This window comes from Leishmania braziliensis (genome assembly GCF_000002845.2).
Source record: "Leishmania braziliensis MHOM/BR/75/M2904 contig, possible fusion of chromosomes 20 and 34".
In the NCBI taxonomy this organism is placed as follows: Eukaryota; Euglenozoa; class Kinetoplastea; order Trypanosomatida; family Trypanosomatidae; genus Leishmania; species Leishmania braziliensis.
The window spans coordinates 765,001-780,328 of NC_017947.1; the positions used below are offsets into that span (position 1 = coordinate 765,001).

Sequence of the window (15,328 nt, forward strand, 5' to 3'; positions counted from 1 at the left end):
CGGTCTCCTCTTTCGCGGCCTGCGGCAACGCTACAGTGGGCTTCGCCGCAACCACAATGTCCTTGATCAGCTCCGGCACCTGCTTTTCGAGCGCCGCGCGCACGTGCTCGACGTCGGCCCAACGCAGGGCCGCCACACGGCGCATCTGTCCCAGCATCATGTTCGGATTTTTGTCCCACTTTGCCTTGACGGCGCTCGCATCCTCGGTGGCGAGGACCTCGGCAACGGTCTTCTCCACGTCCTCCTGCGACACCGTCACGCCGACGCCGCACTCCGCCAGCATGGCCGCCGTGTCGACCCTCTCACACTCGGTCGCGTTCACAAACTTGATGGCGGCGTCGACCTTTTGCGTGCTGTCGAGCTGCCCGTCGAGGATGAAACTGGCGATGGGTTTGCGGTGCACAAGCTTCTTCACCTTCGTCCACACGTTGAAGAGCATGACCTTCTGGTCACGAGGAGAGGCCTCATTGATGTTGTACTGCGCAAAGAAGGCGAGCACATCGGCAACGCGCGCCGGTTTGCTGGACAAGTCCTTGGCGCCCTTGTCGTCAAGACCAACAACCGTCTTGAGCTGTGCGACGACAGCGGCACGTTGCTGTTCGTCCTCCATCTCCCCTTCTGTTTTTCTCGGTGGGCCTTGCGAATCCGAGGTCTTAAATAGTAACACGGACTGGTGGTGAATGACTATGGCTCTGTAAGACGTGTGCAAGGGCAGACACAGTGATCGGTGCTCGTGAGGCGGCAGGGCCCGGCGGTGGCGCACCAGGGCGTGCGGCAATGCCAGAAAGAGAAAAGGGCAAGGGGAGAGGGACGTAGAGAAGAACGAGAGTTGATGAACAAGCGCAAGAGACGAGGTGGTTGCCAGACGTGGCGCTGCTGATGGAATTGTACAAGTGCTCGCGCAGAAAGCTCGACCACACAATGGCAACGAAGTCACCCGCAGTGGTGGTGGCGACTGTAAAGATCCAGGTACCGACAGAGAGCAACGGCGCACTGTAAACTCACGCCCGGGTGCAACAGGCGGCGACGTCGCTGCTGAAGCAGGAGCATCGATCACAGCCCGTCCGACTCTGCGTGCCATCATCTGAGAAGCAGGCCCAACAAGCTTCTCCACAATGATCTCCACATCCATCTGCAGGGTCGCCCGCCAGCCCATTGCCTCGCTCTCACCCCTCGTCAACTTCGCCGCCACCCACCACACCGGCCACGTGCTCAACAAGCACATCCGCTGCTTCGCAGCGAGGTGTTGTCGCAGCCTCGCTGCACCTTTGGCATGCATTCGTCCCAATCACTAGAAGTACCCCATGTGCTTCTCTCTAGAATGTGTATAGATATGCGTGTGTGGAGAGGGGGAGAGGGGGGAGACGCTGATGTGGATGAAAGCGCCTTGCTTTTCGTTCTGGCACACCTCGTCCCTTAACTAGGGCGAACACAGGGCGAGAGCAGCGCTAAAGTAAAGCTGAGAGAGAAGAAGCGCGATAAGAATGTGTGTCGACCTCCGCTAGTCGTATTGGGTTTGCTTTCTTTTTTTGTTTTTGAGTCGCCCCCATCGCTCGGCGATGACAAGGCGAGGGAACGAGGCCATTGGAATGACAACCAAACAACACGACGACACAACAGTGGGAAAGAAGTATCGGCAAGATAGCAGTGCTTTAACGAAAAGCGTGCCCTCAGGGCGGGTTGCACGGGTGGATGGAAAGAGTACTTAGAGAAAAAAAAAACCCAGACGTAGGACCCCGCTCGCGATCAGAGCAGCACAGGAGAATAAGCCTCTCTTTCCCTTGACTGTTCGCGCTTGACCGCAACCTCCTGTGGTTCGCACCTTTGCGTGACAACACGGCAATAGCCTGCCACTATGCGACAACACGTAGAAAGCGGTATTCAACGAGGGGGCAACCGCTTGGGGAAGGGGCAGGGGTCAAGGTGAATACCAACATTCTCGTCGCTCTCGTTAACTCTGCATTTTGGCGTCGTGTGCGTCTCTACATCGCTCTTTGATGATGCTGTACATCAGTCATCTTGCGCAGCCGCAACATGGAGTTCACAAAGGATCTACACGTTGAGCAACTGCCCACACCAAGGCAGAATACACACACACATGGAAGTGGGGAAAAGGAGGCAAAGACGACCCAACAAGCTCCAACAGCACACAAGAAAAGGGAGGAGGGGAGAAGTATACGAGTGCATGCCAGTGAAGGAAAAAGAAACGCACATATGCACGTACCCCGTAGGTAGTGGCGAGACCTACATCTCGCCACCTTCTCATATCTCACGGAAGCCTCTTTTCTTCCCTCCGCATTCCTACGGATAACGCAGGTTTGAGGAGGTTATGGGTGCAGCCCCGGCTCAGCGTAGTGTGGGTAGGACGTCCAGTCAAGCGCTGTCGCACCGCCCATCACCAGCTTGCACGCAGCCTCCCGTAGGGCAAGCTCATGCTCGTGCTGTGCCACCAAGATGGTCTGAAATGCGTGGAGCATCTCCTGTCGCTCGCCTAGCTCCCATTCCTGCAAGTCAACGCGGTTCTCTGACTCCCAGGGCTCCAGCAAATTCTCTTCAGCGTTGCCGGGGTCGACTGTGGCGCTGGGTCTCTGATTCAGGACCGCTGTTAATTGGCCTACAGGCAGCACGGACACCGTTGTTCCTGCCTTGTACTTGTACGCATATCGCGAAGGACACGGTTCTGGTGGACTTATATTGGCCGCTCTTCTTGCATCCTCTCGCACCCACTCCGTCTTCGACTCTTCAGCGCACACAGCGCAGAGCTGTCTGTGCTCCTCCTTTGCCTGCGAGTACAGTGAGTCGCGCTGACACCGCTCCTCTCGTAGCAGCGAGCAGCGCAGACTGTAGTGAATCTGCCCCTCAGAGCGTTCTGCAAGCAACTTGGGGCAGGAAAGCATCGCGGATGACGTTCAGCTGCGTCTCTGACAGGGATGATGGGTGTGAAATACTATTGATCGTTTCACTACCCATTGCATCTTGCGAAAAGGCTAAAAAACAGAATTATGCAACGGAAAAAACGCGTTCAGTGAAGCTAAAGGGAAAAAATATAGAGACGAGAACTTTATGGATGAAGGAGTACGGTAAGAGAGGACATGCTTAGCACCCAGTCGAGGGTGATCTGAAACGTCAAGACGCAGAGAGTGTGAAAGTGTGACCCAAACCACCCATCATGCGGTCATATTGGGAGCAAAAGAGAGGGAAAGGGGGGAAGTCAGCATCGTCTCTTCTGAAACGAACAAGCGACCTGCACACTCTGTCGTTTTGCATCTCTTTGATTGTTTACTTATTTTTCGTCTTAGTATTACGGCTCTGCGGTGCTCTCCTTAGAGGAGGAGGAGGGGTGGAGAGGCACTGAACCGCAACAGCAGATGGCACGATGGAGCGTATAGAAGTCAAAGTTGTGCACCTCACACACAGAGAAGGACGTATACGCACTCACTGGGAGAGGAAGGTGCGACCCACCACAACAACAGCTATATATATATATATAGCAAAAGAGTGAAGAAAACAGTAAACTCATCAAAAGACACGTCCGGTGCACGGGCACACAAAACATAATGCCGCCTATGACAATTTGATGGTCCAGAAGAGGAAAGGCGAAAAAAAAAAATAGAGAGAGCGTAGGATGTGCCTACAGGCCAAAATAGAAGCAAACAGAAAATGGCCACGTTCGACACATCACTGTTGCACGCCGGCGCGCAAAAGTGCACACACACACGCACAGACAAACAGAGATGTGGGGAGAAGAGCAAACCGTAGGATGTAGCACAGACAAAGCGTGAATAGCTGAGACGGTGGCGCCTAGACATCGCCCTCCACAACATGCCACACAAAAGCGGACAAAAGGCAAGACGATATGCAAGACCCGCACGTTACGTCAAAAATAAGGGCAAACATAAAACAGCCACACCACGACCTCTACACAAGCCGTGAAACATAATGGAAAATAGGAAAGAGCGACGTCGACATGCCAACCACCACGCGAAGAAGGCACCGTGCACACCTTTCAGACCACGAGAGCCCACGCACAACGTTTCTTCACTCCCATTCAGCACATCCATTCTGCAATATCACACAAGATCAGCTTCACTCTGCCCCGGCTCAGTGGCAGGGCCATCGCATAGTGCAAAGCAGCCGCAGCCACATGCGCTACAGCAGTGCGCCGACTCAGTCATCGGAGCCCACGGCTCCTGTCTCAAGCTCTGCCCGCCCCACCCGTCTCCCAGGCCGCCTCGCAGTCGCTCCCAGGATACCGGCTGCCACATGGTGCATCCCCCACAGAGTGGCTCAGGGTCCCCCCCCTCAGTAGGCAGCGAAGGCCTGCTAAGATAGCTTCGAGTCACGCTGACATCCCGCCTATCATGCGGGCGGTACAGACGGGTTCTCTGCTGCACGTCGCTCCGACAGTCGTAGCGATACATCACCCTGACCTCCTTACGTCGTAGGGGCCTATGGCCCTGTCACCATCAGAGATCGCTCAACATCGGCAGGGAGAGAGGGTCTGCTCGACCTAGCCACGCCGAGTGGACATGGGACCTTCGATGCCACGCACTGAGGTGACCCTACGTCAACAAGGTACGAGAAAAAAGACATCGTCGCAACAATAACAGTGACGGAGTCGGCAGCGACGGCGTGAGTAACAGCGGCTGAGATGATGCTGAGGGAGAAGGCGGGCGGGAAAACGTTCACGCCCGTTCTGGACTGCGTGTGTGTGTGTGGGTGTGTACCTCAACGAAGAAGTGAAGAAAACGGTGAATACTGCCACTCACACACACGGGGGTGTCGCACACAGGCCATCAGCTGTACCCGCCCCTCTGACCTTCTTCCCCACAAAGGGTTCCATCACCAGGAACAGCTGTCATACACTTTCCCCTTTCCCGGCCGACTCATCTTCTTCGTTTCAACAATGCCTCTAGTTCATATTGGGTGGTGGCACCGACGAGAGCAACTCGCGGGTGCGTTCCCGCAGCGAGAGATTGCTTAACGCGACAAAGCTGGAGTTTTCAAAGGATACACTCGAGCTACTCGTTGCAAAGCCGTCGTCGATGGATGAGAACGGGGTGCCACAGCTGTCGGTGGCCTTCATCTCCGAGAGGCGAGCGCGGGCCTTCTCCAGCTCCTCCTTCATCTTTGCGGCACGAGCGCGGTCGAGGAAAGTCGCTTCTTGCACCGCATGCAGCTTCGCTGTCAGTTCGGCACACTGCTTCTCCGTTGCGGAGGTCCGCTGCATAGCGACGGCCTGGTCCAGCAGCAGCTGGTTGAGCTTCCGCTCGAGCGCCACCACCGCGTGGTGGGCCTCGGAGGAGTGTGAAGAGCGCGGCGTCAGGTCGGCAGAGCGGGGCGTCGTTGACATACTGAAGCGTCCACTGGGAACGTTTGCGTTGCTGAGCAACGTGCTCTCACTGAAACCATCGTTGGGCCTCTTCTGAGCAGTGAGCGAAGGCGTGAGGACAAGGGGAAGCAGTAGGGTGGTGCCGGGGCAGGCATCCTCTTGCAGAGGCTTCTCGGCTGACGGCATGCTATTGCCGTCACCAAGAGAGGTTCCCACCCTCAGTGGTAGCGTGGGGGTGTGGGATGCTGTTGTAGTCGGTAGCGTCACATCAACATGCTTCTCCACTGAAGCAACATTTGCTTCAGACGGGCTCAGATGCGAATGGGTTGTCACAGAGGACTCAGTGCTAGAACCCGGCCCACGGCCGCGCAGCATGTTGAGGCGTGTAACAAGCACATCCAAGTACTTCTGCCGCTCCGCCATGAGCTCCTGCTCCACCTCCGTCTTCTTGCGCGCCATGTCGAGGAGCTTGCGCTGCAGGTTCATTAAGAGATACTCTTGGCGCTCCTCCAACATATTCTCGACCTCTGTCTGTTGGCTGCGCATCTCCTTGATCCGCTTGCTCAGCGACTCGGTCTCGCTCTCCTCTTCCCTCAACAAACTCTGATAGTGCTGTACCTCCTTTTCTGCGCCATCGAGGCGGCGGAACAGCTGGTTCGAAACCTGCTCCTCCATCATCTCAGCGTTCAGCGCTGCCCGGACGGACTCCTCGCGCAGCGTCTCGATCTTGCACATAAGATGTGACTCCTCCACTGTCAAAGAGTAGCTGGTACTCTTGAGAGACACGTACTCGCGTCGCAGCCGCTCCATGGTCATCTCGTGCACTGGCGCCAGTGCGTCGCTGCGAGACGCGGCAACTGTAGGCATGATTCGTAGTTTAACGAAAGCAAAGGAAGGACAAAACAGCTGGTAAAAAGAGCGCGCTAATGCCAAGTTGAAAAAGCAAACGTGCAGCACACGAGGATGGCAAAAGAGCTGGGGAGTGACGTCGAACAACAATGACACGGAAAGAAACAATCCAGTGAGGAGGAAATGCGTATATGATTGTGTAGACACGCAAGACAAGCAGGGTATATAAGTTTGGGTTGTTCCTTTTCGAGAGTGTACACCCTTCAGAAAATGGCGTAAGCGGCTAAGTTTGAGCGTGATTTCCTCAAGGCGTCGTTTCTTTTTCAGTGTTTCATCAGACAAACTGCAGGAGAGAAACTGCGTGTCGGTGTCCGCTGCAACACTTAGATACAGGCAGAATGAACATACAACAAGCGTGTCCCTCTGCAGCTCGCACACAGAAGCCACAACCAACAACCAACCACAAAAAAAAAGGAGGAAGAAACGGAAAATAGGTAGCAGGCGGAGGTAATAATAATAATACTATATAAAGAAACAGCACGAACAAAATCAGACCCAGTGCTAGTGGCTAGAGCGGTGCTCTGGGGTGTATGCGCGTGGGCGAGTCTCTGACAGCGTCAGCGCGAGCGCGCCTGTACGTGGGCGTCTTCTCGGTGGATGTGGACGACGCTGATGTTATTTGCGTACGCTTTGGGAGTGTTTCCTTCTGCCTTGAATCTATGTTTATCCCGAGCGCAGAAATCGGCGAAAATACACACTCCAAAAAAAAAAAAAACACTGTCCGAACAAAAAGAAGGGATGTGGCAGAGACCTTTGTGTTTCTTTCTCTGCTGCAAACCTTGTCGAAGCGCACCCACGCACGCACACGCACTGGTGAGCTTCCTGTTGTTTGTTGGGTCAGTTCGTTTGGCTTCGTTGCATGACGCTCTTTCCCTGCGTGCCCAGTAACTCGCCAATCAGCGCGCGCACGAAGAACAGAAAGAGAGCTAGGTGGAAAAAAAAAAAAAGAAAGAAAGAGAGGTTCAAGAGGGAAGCGAGTGCACGAGATGAGAAGAGAGCCCTACCCTTCCAACCAACGCGAGGTGAGGGAGAGGAATACGACACACAAAAATGAAAAAGGCAGGAAAGGCAGGAGAGGCAGCAGTGTAACGAATCTTGTGGTTACTGGCGTCGTCATGCAGTGAGCGGAAAAAAAGGAACCGAGTGGGAAGAATTGTAGCAGGGGTAGGGCACAGAGCACATACAAGAGAGGGTGGTGGTGCACATTGAACTCAAGCCGCGCGCGGGTGCTCGTATTGTTTATGTGAGTGTGCCAAATGAAGAGGACGACGACGTACAGAGGAAGAGGCAAAAATTAAAAAAGAGGGTGAAATCCAGCAGGGAGGAAAGAAAAATCAGACAACGTGCAGTAAGAGAAGACTCACACTGCTCGCAAGCCATGAAAGCCCAGTCGCATGTCCACCTACCCTTCTCATGCTATCCGCAAACGCAGTGCAAGCACCCCTAGTCTATCCGAGCATGTATCTCGCTCGCATCCGCATGGGACAGAATAAGATGATTACTCGTCTGCTGCGTACAGGTGAACGCGCACGTCTTTTCTAGCAGCAGCTGCTACTGCAGACAACAAAGAACGGTTACGTTTTGATTTTCCTGTTCGCTTCCAGTTGTAGCTTCGTTGCACCTTAAGTGTCTCTCTGTTACTCTCTTTTCAGCTCTCAATGAAATCCACGAAGCACCCTCCGTAGCAGTCAAAAGGTATGCAAACGCAAGATATTGCGTCAGAATGACGAGTGGGCAAAAGCGAGAACGGTGCTGTAATGCGCGAAGGAGAGGTGGTAAAGGGAGGAGGCGCCGCAGCCGAGCAGTGTTTCCAAAAAAAAAAAAACGTCCTAGTAACAGGTATTCTATGCGGTTATGTCTGTCTGCATCTCCCTACACACCGGACCTGGACTTCTTTACTCGAGGAGTGTGGGAGAGGGAAGTAGCGCCAGTAAACGGCTCCCCCGCTCTTTTATTGGCACTCCTCTGCGCCCTGTTCAAAAACGCAGGGTTTCCTGGCGCAAGCCAGCCCCAGCCTGCGGATAAAGATCTCGTCGCTGCGCAGCCCCATCGAGAGCACGCGACTGCGCTGTATTGGACTGCGTCGCCACCGGCGGTGTCTCGCCGTGGCTCTGTAGCGCATTTCCTCCGGGGCGTCCGTGTGCGGATCGGCGATGCACGAATGGTTCTCTGTGTCGCTTTGTGTCGCTACTCTTGCGCGGAGTCGCGGCCGAGTGTACGTTGCTACCAACGACGATCGACCTTCCGGCTGCGAGCGCGCTGGAGGAGGAGGCCGCCACAGGCGGCACCACCTCAGCTAAGAACGAAAAACGGTCAAGCAACTGCACCACGCGGGCGATATCGTCGTAAGTAACGGTCTTGCGATGCCGCCTTGTTGCTTCTCTCGCAGCCATAACCACGAGATCATGCGTTAAGAGTGACACCGCTTCACACGCGGCCGATATAGCATCCTTTGAGATGATAGAGGAGCTGCCCTCGAACTTGAGCAACTCCTTCACACGATTGTGCGCAAACGCGTTCACATAGTTGGGAACGTTACTGGCGCCGCTGTGGTGTTTGCCTGAACGTGACTGTGTCAGTGCATCGGTGCTCTCAGTCCCTTCCTTGCCTTCCTCGTCAAAGTCATGCTCGTCCTCCTCGTACCCATCATCGACATCTTCGGCATCCATATCCGTAAGAAATGGGTCTACGGTGGTACCAGCATTTGCCTGCACCTCGTCATCTATAGAGGCAGAGGAATGCGCAAGTAGATCGTGACTCGCACGCAGCACAACACCTTCAGCTGTGTCGTCCTTGAGGGCGTGTGCAGCCAATCGCTCGCCGCTGTCGCGAGCCTGACTTCCGTTGCCGCCACTCTGCCCTGGTAGGAACACAGCATGGTCCTCTTCTGCGGTACCATCGTCTTCGCCGCCGTGCGACGACAGTGATGAAGAAAACGGCGAGGCCGACGGCGCATACGTAGCCAAGCGCGGCACAAGGTAGGAAGCCAATTCCTCCTCGCCCTCTTCCGGGTCCAGTGTCGTTCCGAGCGTGGCTTCGTACGTGACCCCCTCCAGGTTGCTTACAGCAGACATCTTGCTCTATGGATAGGTGGAACCGATCTAATGGTCACCAGGAGTGGTAAGAGTGAGGGGGTACCTTTTTAGTGGTTGGGTGGCGTGCCGCAAAGGTCAACTCGTGCAGAGTTCTTAAATCGGAAAAGTGGGGATGTCGATGAAGTGGGCACACCCTAAAGCACGAAAGCGGGGGGCAGAAAAAGGAAGAAGAAAAGGAGACAACGGAAAAAAAAAAATAGACTATTGGGAGGACATAGTGTCCACAACACCCCCTCTCTGCATCCGCGGTGCTGCCTCACCCTTCCCGCGATGCGAGCTGGGGAGAAGGAAGGCTCACCCGATTACTGTACCCAGTACGTGTAGTACACACACGCAGGGAAGCAAAAAAAAAAAGCGACAGAGGAGAGTCTGTTCAGCGCGGGCACTCGGGACTAGAATAGCCTCAAGTCCAAACATGGCATGGAGCTGCGGTGAAGGCGGAACCGAGAACACACACGCACACACACAGAGGAAAGGAGCTGCCGGAGGAGGAGGGTTGGGAGTGGCAAAGGCGCATCGCTACAGCCGACGAACGAGGAAGAGCGAGAGAGCCCCAGTCACGGACACAGACGTCGCGTGTTTGTGCGTACTTCATTACGTAGGAACGACGGTAAAAATGGCCCGTGAATGAGAAGCCCGATGAACTTCTCGCTGTCTAGCAGTTTGCTTGTATGGTTCCCCCGTCTTCGGTCTCGTGTCACGGGGCGCGCCTACATCAGGCCCAGCGTTGGAGGCGGGTGAAGCGAAAGCGATAAGAGATGAGGGAATCCCACCGACACACAAAGGGGGTGGAGAGAGAACAGGAGGAGAAGCCAAAGAGAGAACAAAGGAGCCGAAAGGGGTGAGGAAGAGCACCGCACAACACCCACACGGAAAGAGGGTCCACAGCGATCATAACAAGGCGCTTTTAGGCCTAAATACGACCGAAGGAACACGGAGAGGAAAAAAAAAGACTTCCGAGTGACCATACACTGCGTGAGGAGACACACCTTCCCTCACGCATACACACAGAGACAGACAGACCAGTACATCCTACATCACCAACACTCCAGAGAGAGAGAGAGAACAACACTAACGAAATAAGGAAACGAATTACACTATCAGAGGGAAGGCGCACACAACGAAAATTTGGGAACGAAAGAAAATCCCACAAACACGCGCAGAAAGAGGGAGGAAGAGGCACGTAAAAAAGAAAAGGGCGGAGGGGGGAGGGAGAGGGGGAGGAGGAGGAGGAGCTCAAAAGACGGGTATAGAGAGAGAGAAAGAAAGAAGGCCTCCATCCGATAATGACGACAAAGGTGCCCATCTTCATTTGACACAGCAGCTATACAGTCGAAGGCGCACACGCGCATTGAACAGCACAGGCCACGCCGAAAGACACCAACACAAACAAGGAGAACAACGAGCGGAGGAAGGTGAATGGCAGGGGGAACACAGAGGTGAAGAAAAGGGACTGAGCCTCTGCAGCGGGAATAAGTAAGAGTGCTAAGTCAAGTCACGTGATGATGGTACGAGTCAAACACACTCGCCCACAACTGACACGGCAGGCAGGCAGGAAAGAAGACTACCACTCTGTTCGCAAAGTCCACTTGGCTCCCTTTCCTCTTCGGTAATTATTTGCTTTTTTTTTTATTATTCGGCTAACGCTGCGAAGAGAAGAAAACGTTCACCCCTTTAAGGCAAAGCAAAAAGGGGAGAAGAGTACATTGATGTGGTAAAGAGCAAAGAACATGTGAGGTTGAGCAGATCTGCCCAAAGTCCTGGACAATATTCAAGAGTAGACTCCCTCCTCGCTAATCATCAGTGTGCTTTTTCCTTGCCCAAGGAATGCGATGCCACACTGCCACTATATGCAGGTAAGATGCTTGAGTACTGTAAAGCGGCAGGCAGACCTACAGTAGTCGCGAATGAAGGAGCGAAGATGATAGAAAGATGATATTGCAAATGAAGGGGGGAAAAAAAAAAGGGCAGCAGCACTGGTGTGTGAAATCTCCTCTACACTTTTATCTTTTCATTGGTTGTGGGTATGACTGTTCTAGCGTCCTACCGTAGTTTCTCTTTTCTTCTCTTTCTTGAGCTCAGTTGCGGACGATGCTTCTCTTCAAAACCCACAAGTCTGCGTGACACCACAAGTCGAAAGAAAAAAAGAGAGAAACAAACACCACAGAAAAACAGAGAGAGGGGGAACACAACCACTCCAGTACACGTTCACTTTGATAGGGGGGTACGTCACCCCATACAACACGTATCCGCCTCAAACAAACACAAAAAAAAAAAGAAAGAAAGGAAGAGGGACGAGGATGAGGATCAAATGTGCATGGAAGGGAACAACACGCACAACAACCAAAAGAAACAAAAAAGAAAACACACGGAAAAAATACACGCGATTCGATAAGCGAAAGAAGGAGGAAGGCGGGAAAAATATACAAACATATATAAATATACATACATACGCATACATATACATACGCATACATACGCATACATATACATACGCATACATACATACGCATACATACGCATACATACGCATACACATGTATATTAAATAAATAAAGCGGAAAGTAGCGGAAGAAAAGGGAGCAATACAAAACGAGAGAAACATTCGTTTTTACGTGTCCGTGCAGAGACAGAAACAGAAAAGGCAAACAACCACCACCGCCAAAAAAAAAAAAAGGAAGAGAATATTAATGCTCATACATACCGATACGAGGTGATGATGGGAAACAAAACAAGAGGAAAGAGAAGAGATAACAAGGGAAGAAACCAGTGCCTGGTGATATCTTCTATATGGTGGCTAGTTGCTTGCTTGCCTCTCGCCACGACAGAGGCAGTGGAGGAGCCAAAAAAAAAAAAGCGAAGCGGTTCTCGAATCCCGCGACATCCGACTATACAGAGGCGCCGTAGGAGCGAAAGAGAGAGAACTGGGTGAAAAAGAGGCAGACCAGTGCTGGACGTAAAATGGGTCGAAAGCCAATGGAAAACAAAGGATTCAAGCAAAGAAGGAGGCGCAAAGCTGGATGAAGACAAGGAGTGTATCGAAGTGAAGAGCCCGCAGAGCGTAGAGACAGACAGAAAAAATTGCATGAATAAGTACCGAGGAGTGAGGGAAACAAAGAATGGCATTCGCATCCACGGTGCGTTGGCAATCTTTGGAAGACAGTAACTCACTGCGACACCGATACGACAAGAAAAAAACGAATTGCATAGTTCAGAGGAAGAGGGTAGAGAGCAAAGAACACAATTTGCAGAGCAAGCGACGAGGGACTGAACGGAAGTTCCCTTGCGCCACGTCTTGTCGCGTTGGTGGGCGCTCCATCGCACAGAGACGACAGACGCGTTTTCTCCTTGCTCCTTGTATTCCGCTAGTCTGCACCCTCTTCACGCTTTTTATTCGCTGTCGTCGTAACGCACGCTTCCACAAACTACTAAACTCTCTCTTTACCTTCACCTTCTTGTCATACCAGTGTGAGGTAGCTACAGTTTGAGTCGCCAGTTTCTTTCGAGTCACGTTCACGAGAGTGGTCGAATGGACCCGCGCTGCAGCGCATCGCTGACGTTATCTGCGTCTCTCTTCCTCAACCTCCTTTGTACTTGAAAGTACGCCTTGGTTCACGTCGTGTTGAGTTGCTTAATCGTGCCGTGAGTGAAATTAGCGGAGCACTACACGAAACCAACAGTGGACAGTTCGGTTCGAGGGTTGGGGGGAAGCGAAGAAGTAGAAGAGTAGGAAGGGGGGGTTAAAAAAGATACACATGGACCAAGGGTCGACAGAGAGCGAGAGGAAACAAGAAGGACGATAGAGAGTAAGGGCAATACAAGGGGGAACGAAGCAAATCTGCCGAAAAAAATGTGAAGGGGCCACGACGCATGGTGGGGAGGGGCGGTCATGCCCATGAATGAGAGCGTCTGTTTGTTGCTTGGGTGTGAAGTGGTGGTTAAGGAGAGAGGAAGGGAAGAGGAAAGACGACTCACAGAGAGATCCGTGATCGCATATTGACGCCCACATCAGATGTGCACCTCGCATTGACAGTTAGCCCTGCTCTGCTGCATCTCCCCCAGTTTCCCTTTCTCAGGTGTCGCTAACTGGAGTTGCTGCCTTGAGTACTACCCTACTCCCATTGCCAACCCAGAGTAAGCAGCCATACGTACAAAACTAACGCAGAGGAGCCTCCTCCGTCGCTGCGGCATCGCCGACCGTCATTCTTCGCTTCTCTTTTCCATTATGTTCTGCTCACAACAACGACGTCAACGCACAAGCAGGTGCTTACCTCAATCCTTGCTGCCCCCCCCCCCCAAAAAAAATCACAGTTCTGCATTTGAAGTTCGCCTTATTTCGGACTCCATAAGGGACTCTTCAGGCTCCATCATGAGCTACTAAATATAAAAAACTGAAAGGTGTGGAGAGAACTAGAGCAAGGAGGGGGGGGGCACAGGTAAGAGGCAATCAGGTAACTAGGTACCTGTTAGCGTGTCAGGTGGACGTAACGGTACTTTTCGGTCTCGAAGTAGGAAGAGGTGGAATCTACGTTCACAGCATGACATGCAAGTGAGAGACAGAAGATGAGGAGAGCCCAGCCGTCAACGATTGCCCTCCACTCAGAATATACACGAGAGACGATGGAAAAACATGATGAGGCGCGCAACAACGCAACATAAAAGGAGCTGAGAGTCAAAAAAAAAAAAACACTTGACAACACAAGGAAAAGAACAAAGAACGAGAACCCAGACGCTCGACACAGCACAGTCCATCCACGCATGTGTGCCTATCCGTAGAGGCAAAGATAACCAAAGAGAGAAAAAGAGACTTGGCAGGGCGAACAGAGAATCTTCGATTCCACTGATTATGTGCGTATAGAAGAAGGGAGAGAGGGACAGCGGGTTCCCAGAGATACCCAAACAAAAAAAAAAAATAATAGAAGACATGGCACACAGAGCTGTACACGCACAGCCAAGTATAAAAAAAAAAAAGAAAAAAAAAGAAACACATAAAGACACAGTAGGCGAGAAAGAAAGGCTACGAAGATAAACAAAAGGCACAAAGAAATAGGCAACGTCTCCTTCCATGATCAAACAAATAAAAAAAAAAACAACGAAAGCGCACGGGCTCACTGAGAAGAAAACACACACCATTAACAATAAGAACTGTAGAGCGAGAAAAACTGCACCGCCTTCGCTGACAAACGCACACTCGCATAAGGCAACAAAGCATCACAGCAACACTCTAACACCAGAAATCTACTCACTCGCTTCCATTATTGCCTTTGACCGCTCTCGCTCTCTGCTTGTCCTTCAGCTTGTGTGGGTGTGCATATGTGTGCTTGGATCATTAGAGGGGAGTTTTGTCGTGGCATACACTCCCCGCTCTCATTGGAGCTCCGTGGTCCCTTTACTATAGCCTGAGCGGTCCTCCGAACTGACACTCTACAATGCGGTGCAACAACTACTGTCCGTTCACATCCCTACACGGACTCACGCCCTCAAGCAGCTTCACCATCTCCAAGTAAAAAAACATTCACCGCAAGCAACCTCGCAAACTAGCGCCTGCCACCGCCGCTCACCCGCATCCTCGGCGGCGCCACGCCGCGCTCCGAGCGGGCAGCGCACAGAGTCCTACCCGACGGCCGAAGCGGTAGCGCCTGCCCGCATGCGATACACCATGCCCGCTGCCCTCGCAGCAGGTCAAGACCCAGCCCCACCGCTTCACACTCGGTGCGACGGTTGCAAGCAAAGGGGGCCGGCGCTTACAGAAGAGAGGAGTAAAGGTAAGTATTGGAAAGAAAAAAGTGGAGCAGAAGTAAATAAGGAGGGTGAGGTGGAAGATGAGGAGAAAGAGCAACAAGGATTACACAAGTCAAGAGAAAACAGGTGAGGGTGAGAGAGGAATGGGAAGGGGAAGAGACACAAGGCGTGCGGGAGAGGAAGGTGGCATGAAATGTAGTACAGACTTCGAGCATGGTTGTGTACGACCGGAAGAAGTAAGCAAAAGAAA

The 15,328-nt window shown here is 52.6% G+C and overlaps 4 protein-coding genes across 4 annotated transcripts in view; all 4 read right to left on the reverse strand.

Moving 5' to 3' along the window:
- LBRM_20_1840 (putative asparaginyl-tRNA synthetase) overlaps positions 1–1,279 on the reverse strand; it is a gene marked incomplete at both ends in the record, with an annotated part of 2,688 nt that extends 1,409 nt beyond the window's left edge. The window contains one exon of the mRNA XM_001564416.1: positions 1–1,279. This exon is cut by the window's left edge and continues 1,409 nt beyond it. Within this exon, the coding sequence (XP_001564466.1) occupies positions 1–1,279 (1,279 nt within the window).
- Positions 1,280–2,327: 1,048 nt separating this feature from the next.
- LBRM_20_1850 (hypothetical protein, unknown function) lies at positions 2,328–2,897 on the reverse strand (the record flags this gene model as incomplete). Its single annotated transcript, XM_001564417.2, has 1 exon — positions 2,328–2,897. The coding sequence occupies one exon, from the start codon at positions 2,895–2,897 to the stop codon at positions 2,328–2,330; it is 570 nt and encodes a 189-aa protein (XP_001564467.1).
- A 2,015-nt stretch (positions 2,898–4,912) lies between these two features.
- Positions 4,913–6,199, reverse strand: LBRM_20_1860 (conserved hypothetical protein; the record flags this gene model as incomplete). The annotated part of the gene is made up of 1 exon (XM_003722940.1): positions 4,913–6,199. One exon carries the CDS (start codon positions 6,197–6,199, stop codon positions 4,913–4,915), a length of 1,287 nt encoding a protein of 428 aa, XP_003722988.1.
- A 2,018-nt stretch (positions 6,200–8,217) lies between these two features.
- Positions 8,218–9,315, reverse strand: LBRM_20_1870 (conserved hypothetical protein; the record flags this gene model as incomplete). The annotated part of the gene is made up of 1 exon (XM_001564418.1): positions 8,218–9,315. The coding sequence occupies one exon, from the start codon at positions 9,313–9,315 to the stop codon at positions 8,218–8,220; it is 1,098 nt and encodes a 365-aa protein (XP_001564468.1).
- Positions 9,316–15,328: the final 6,013 nt, after the last annotated feature.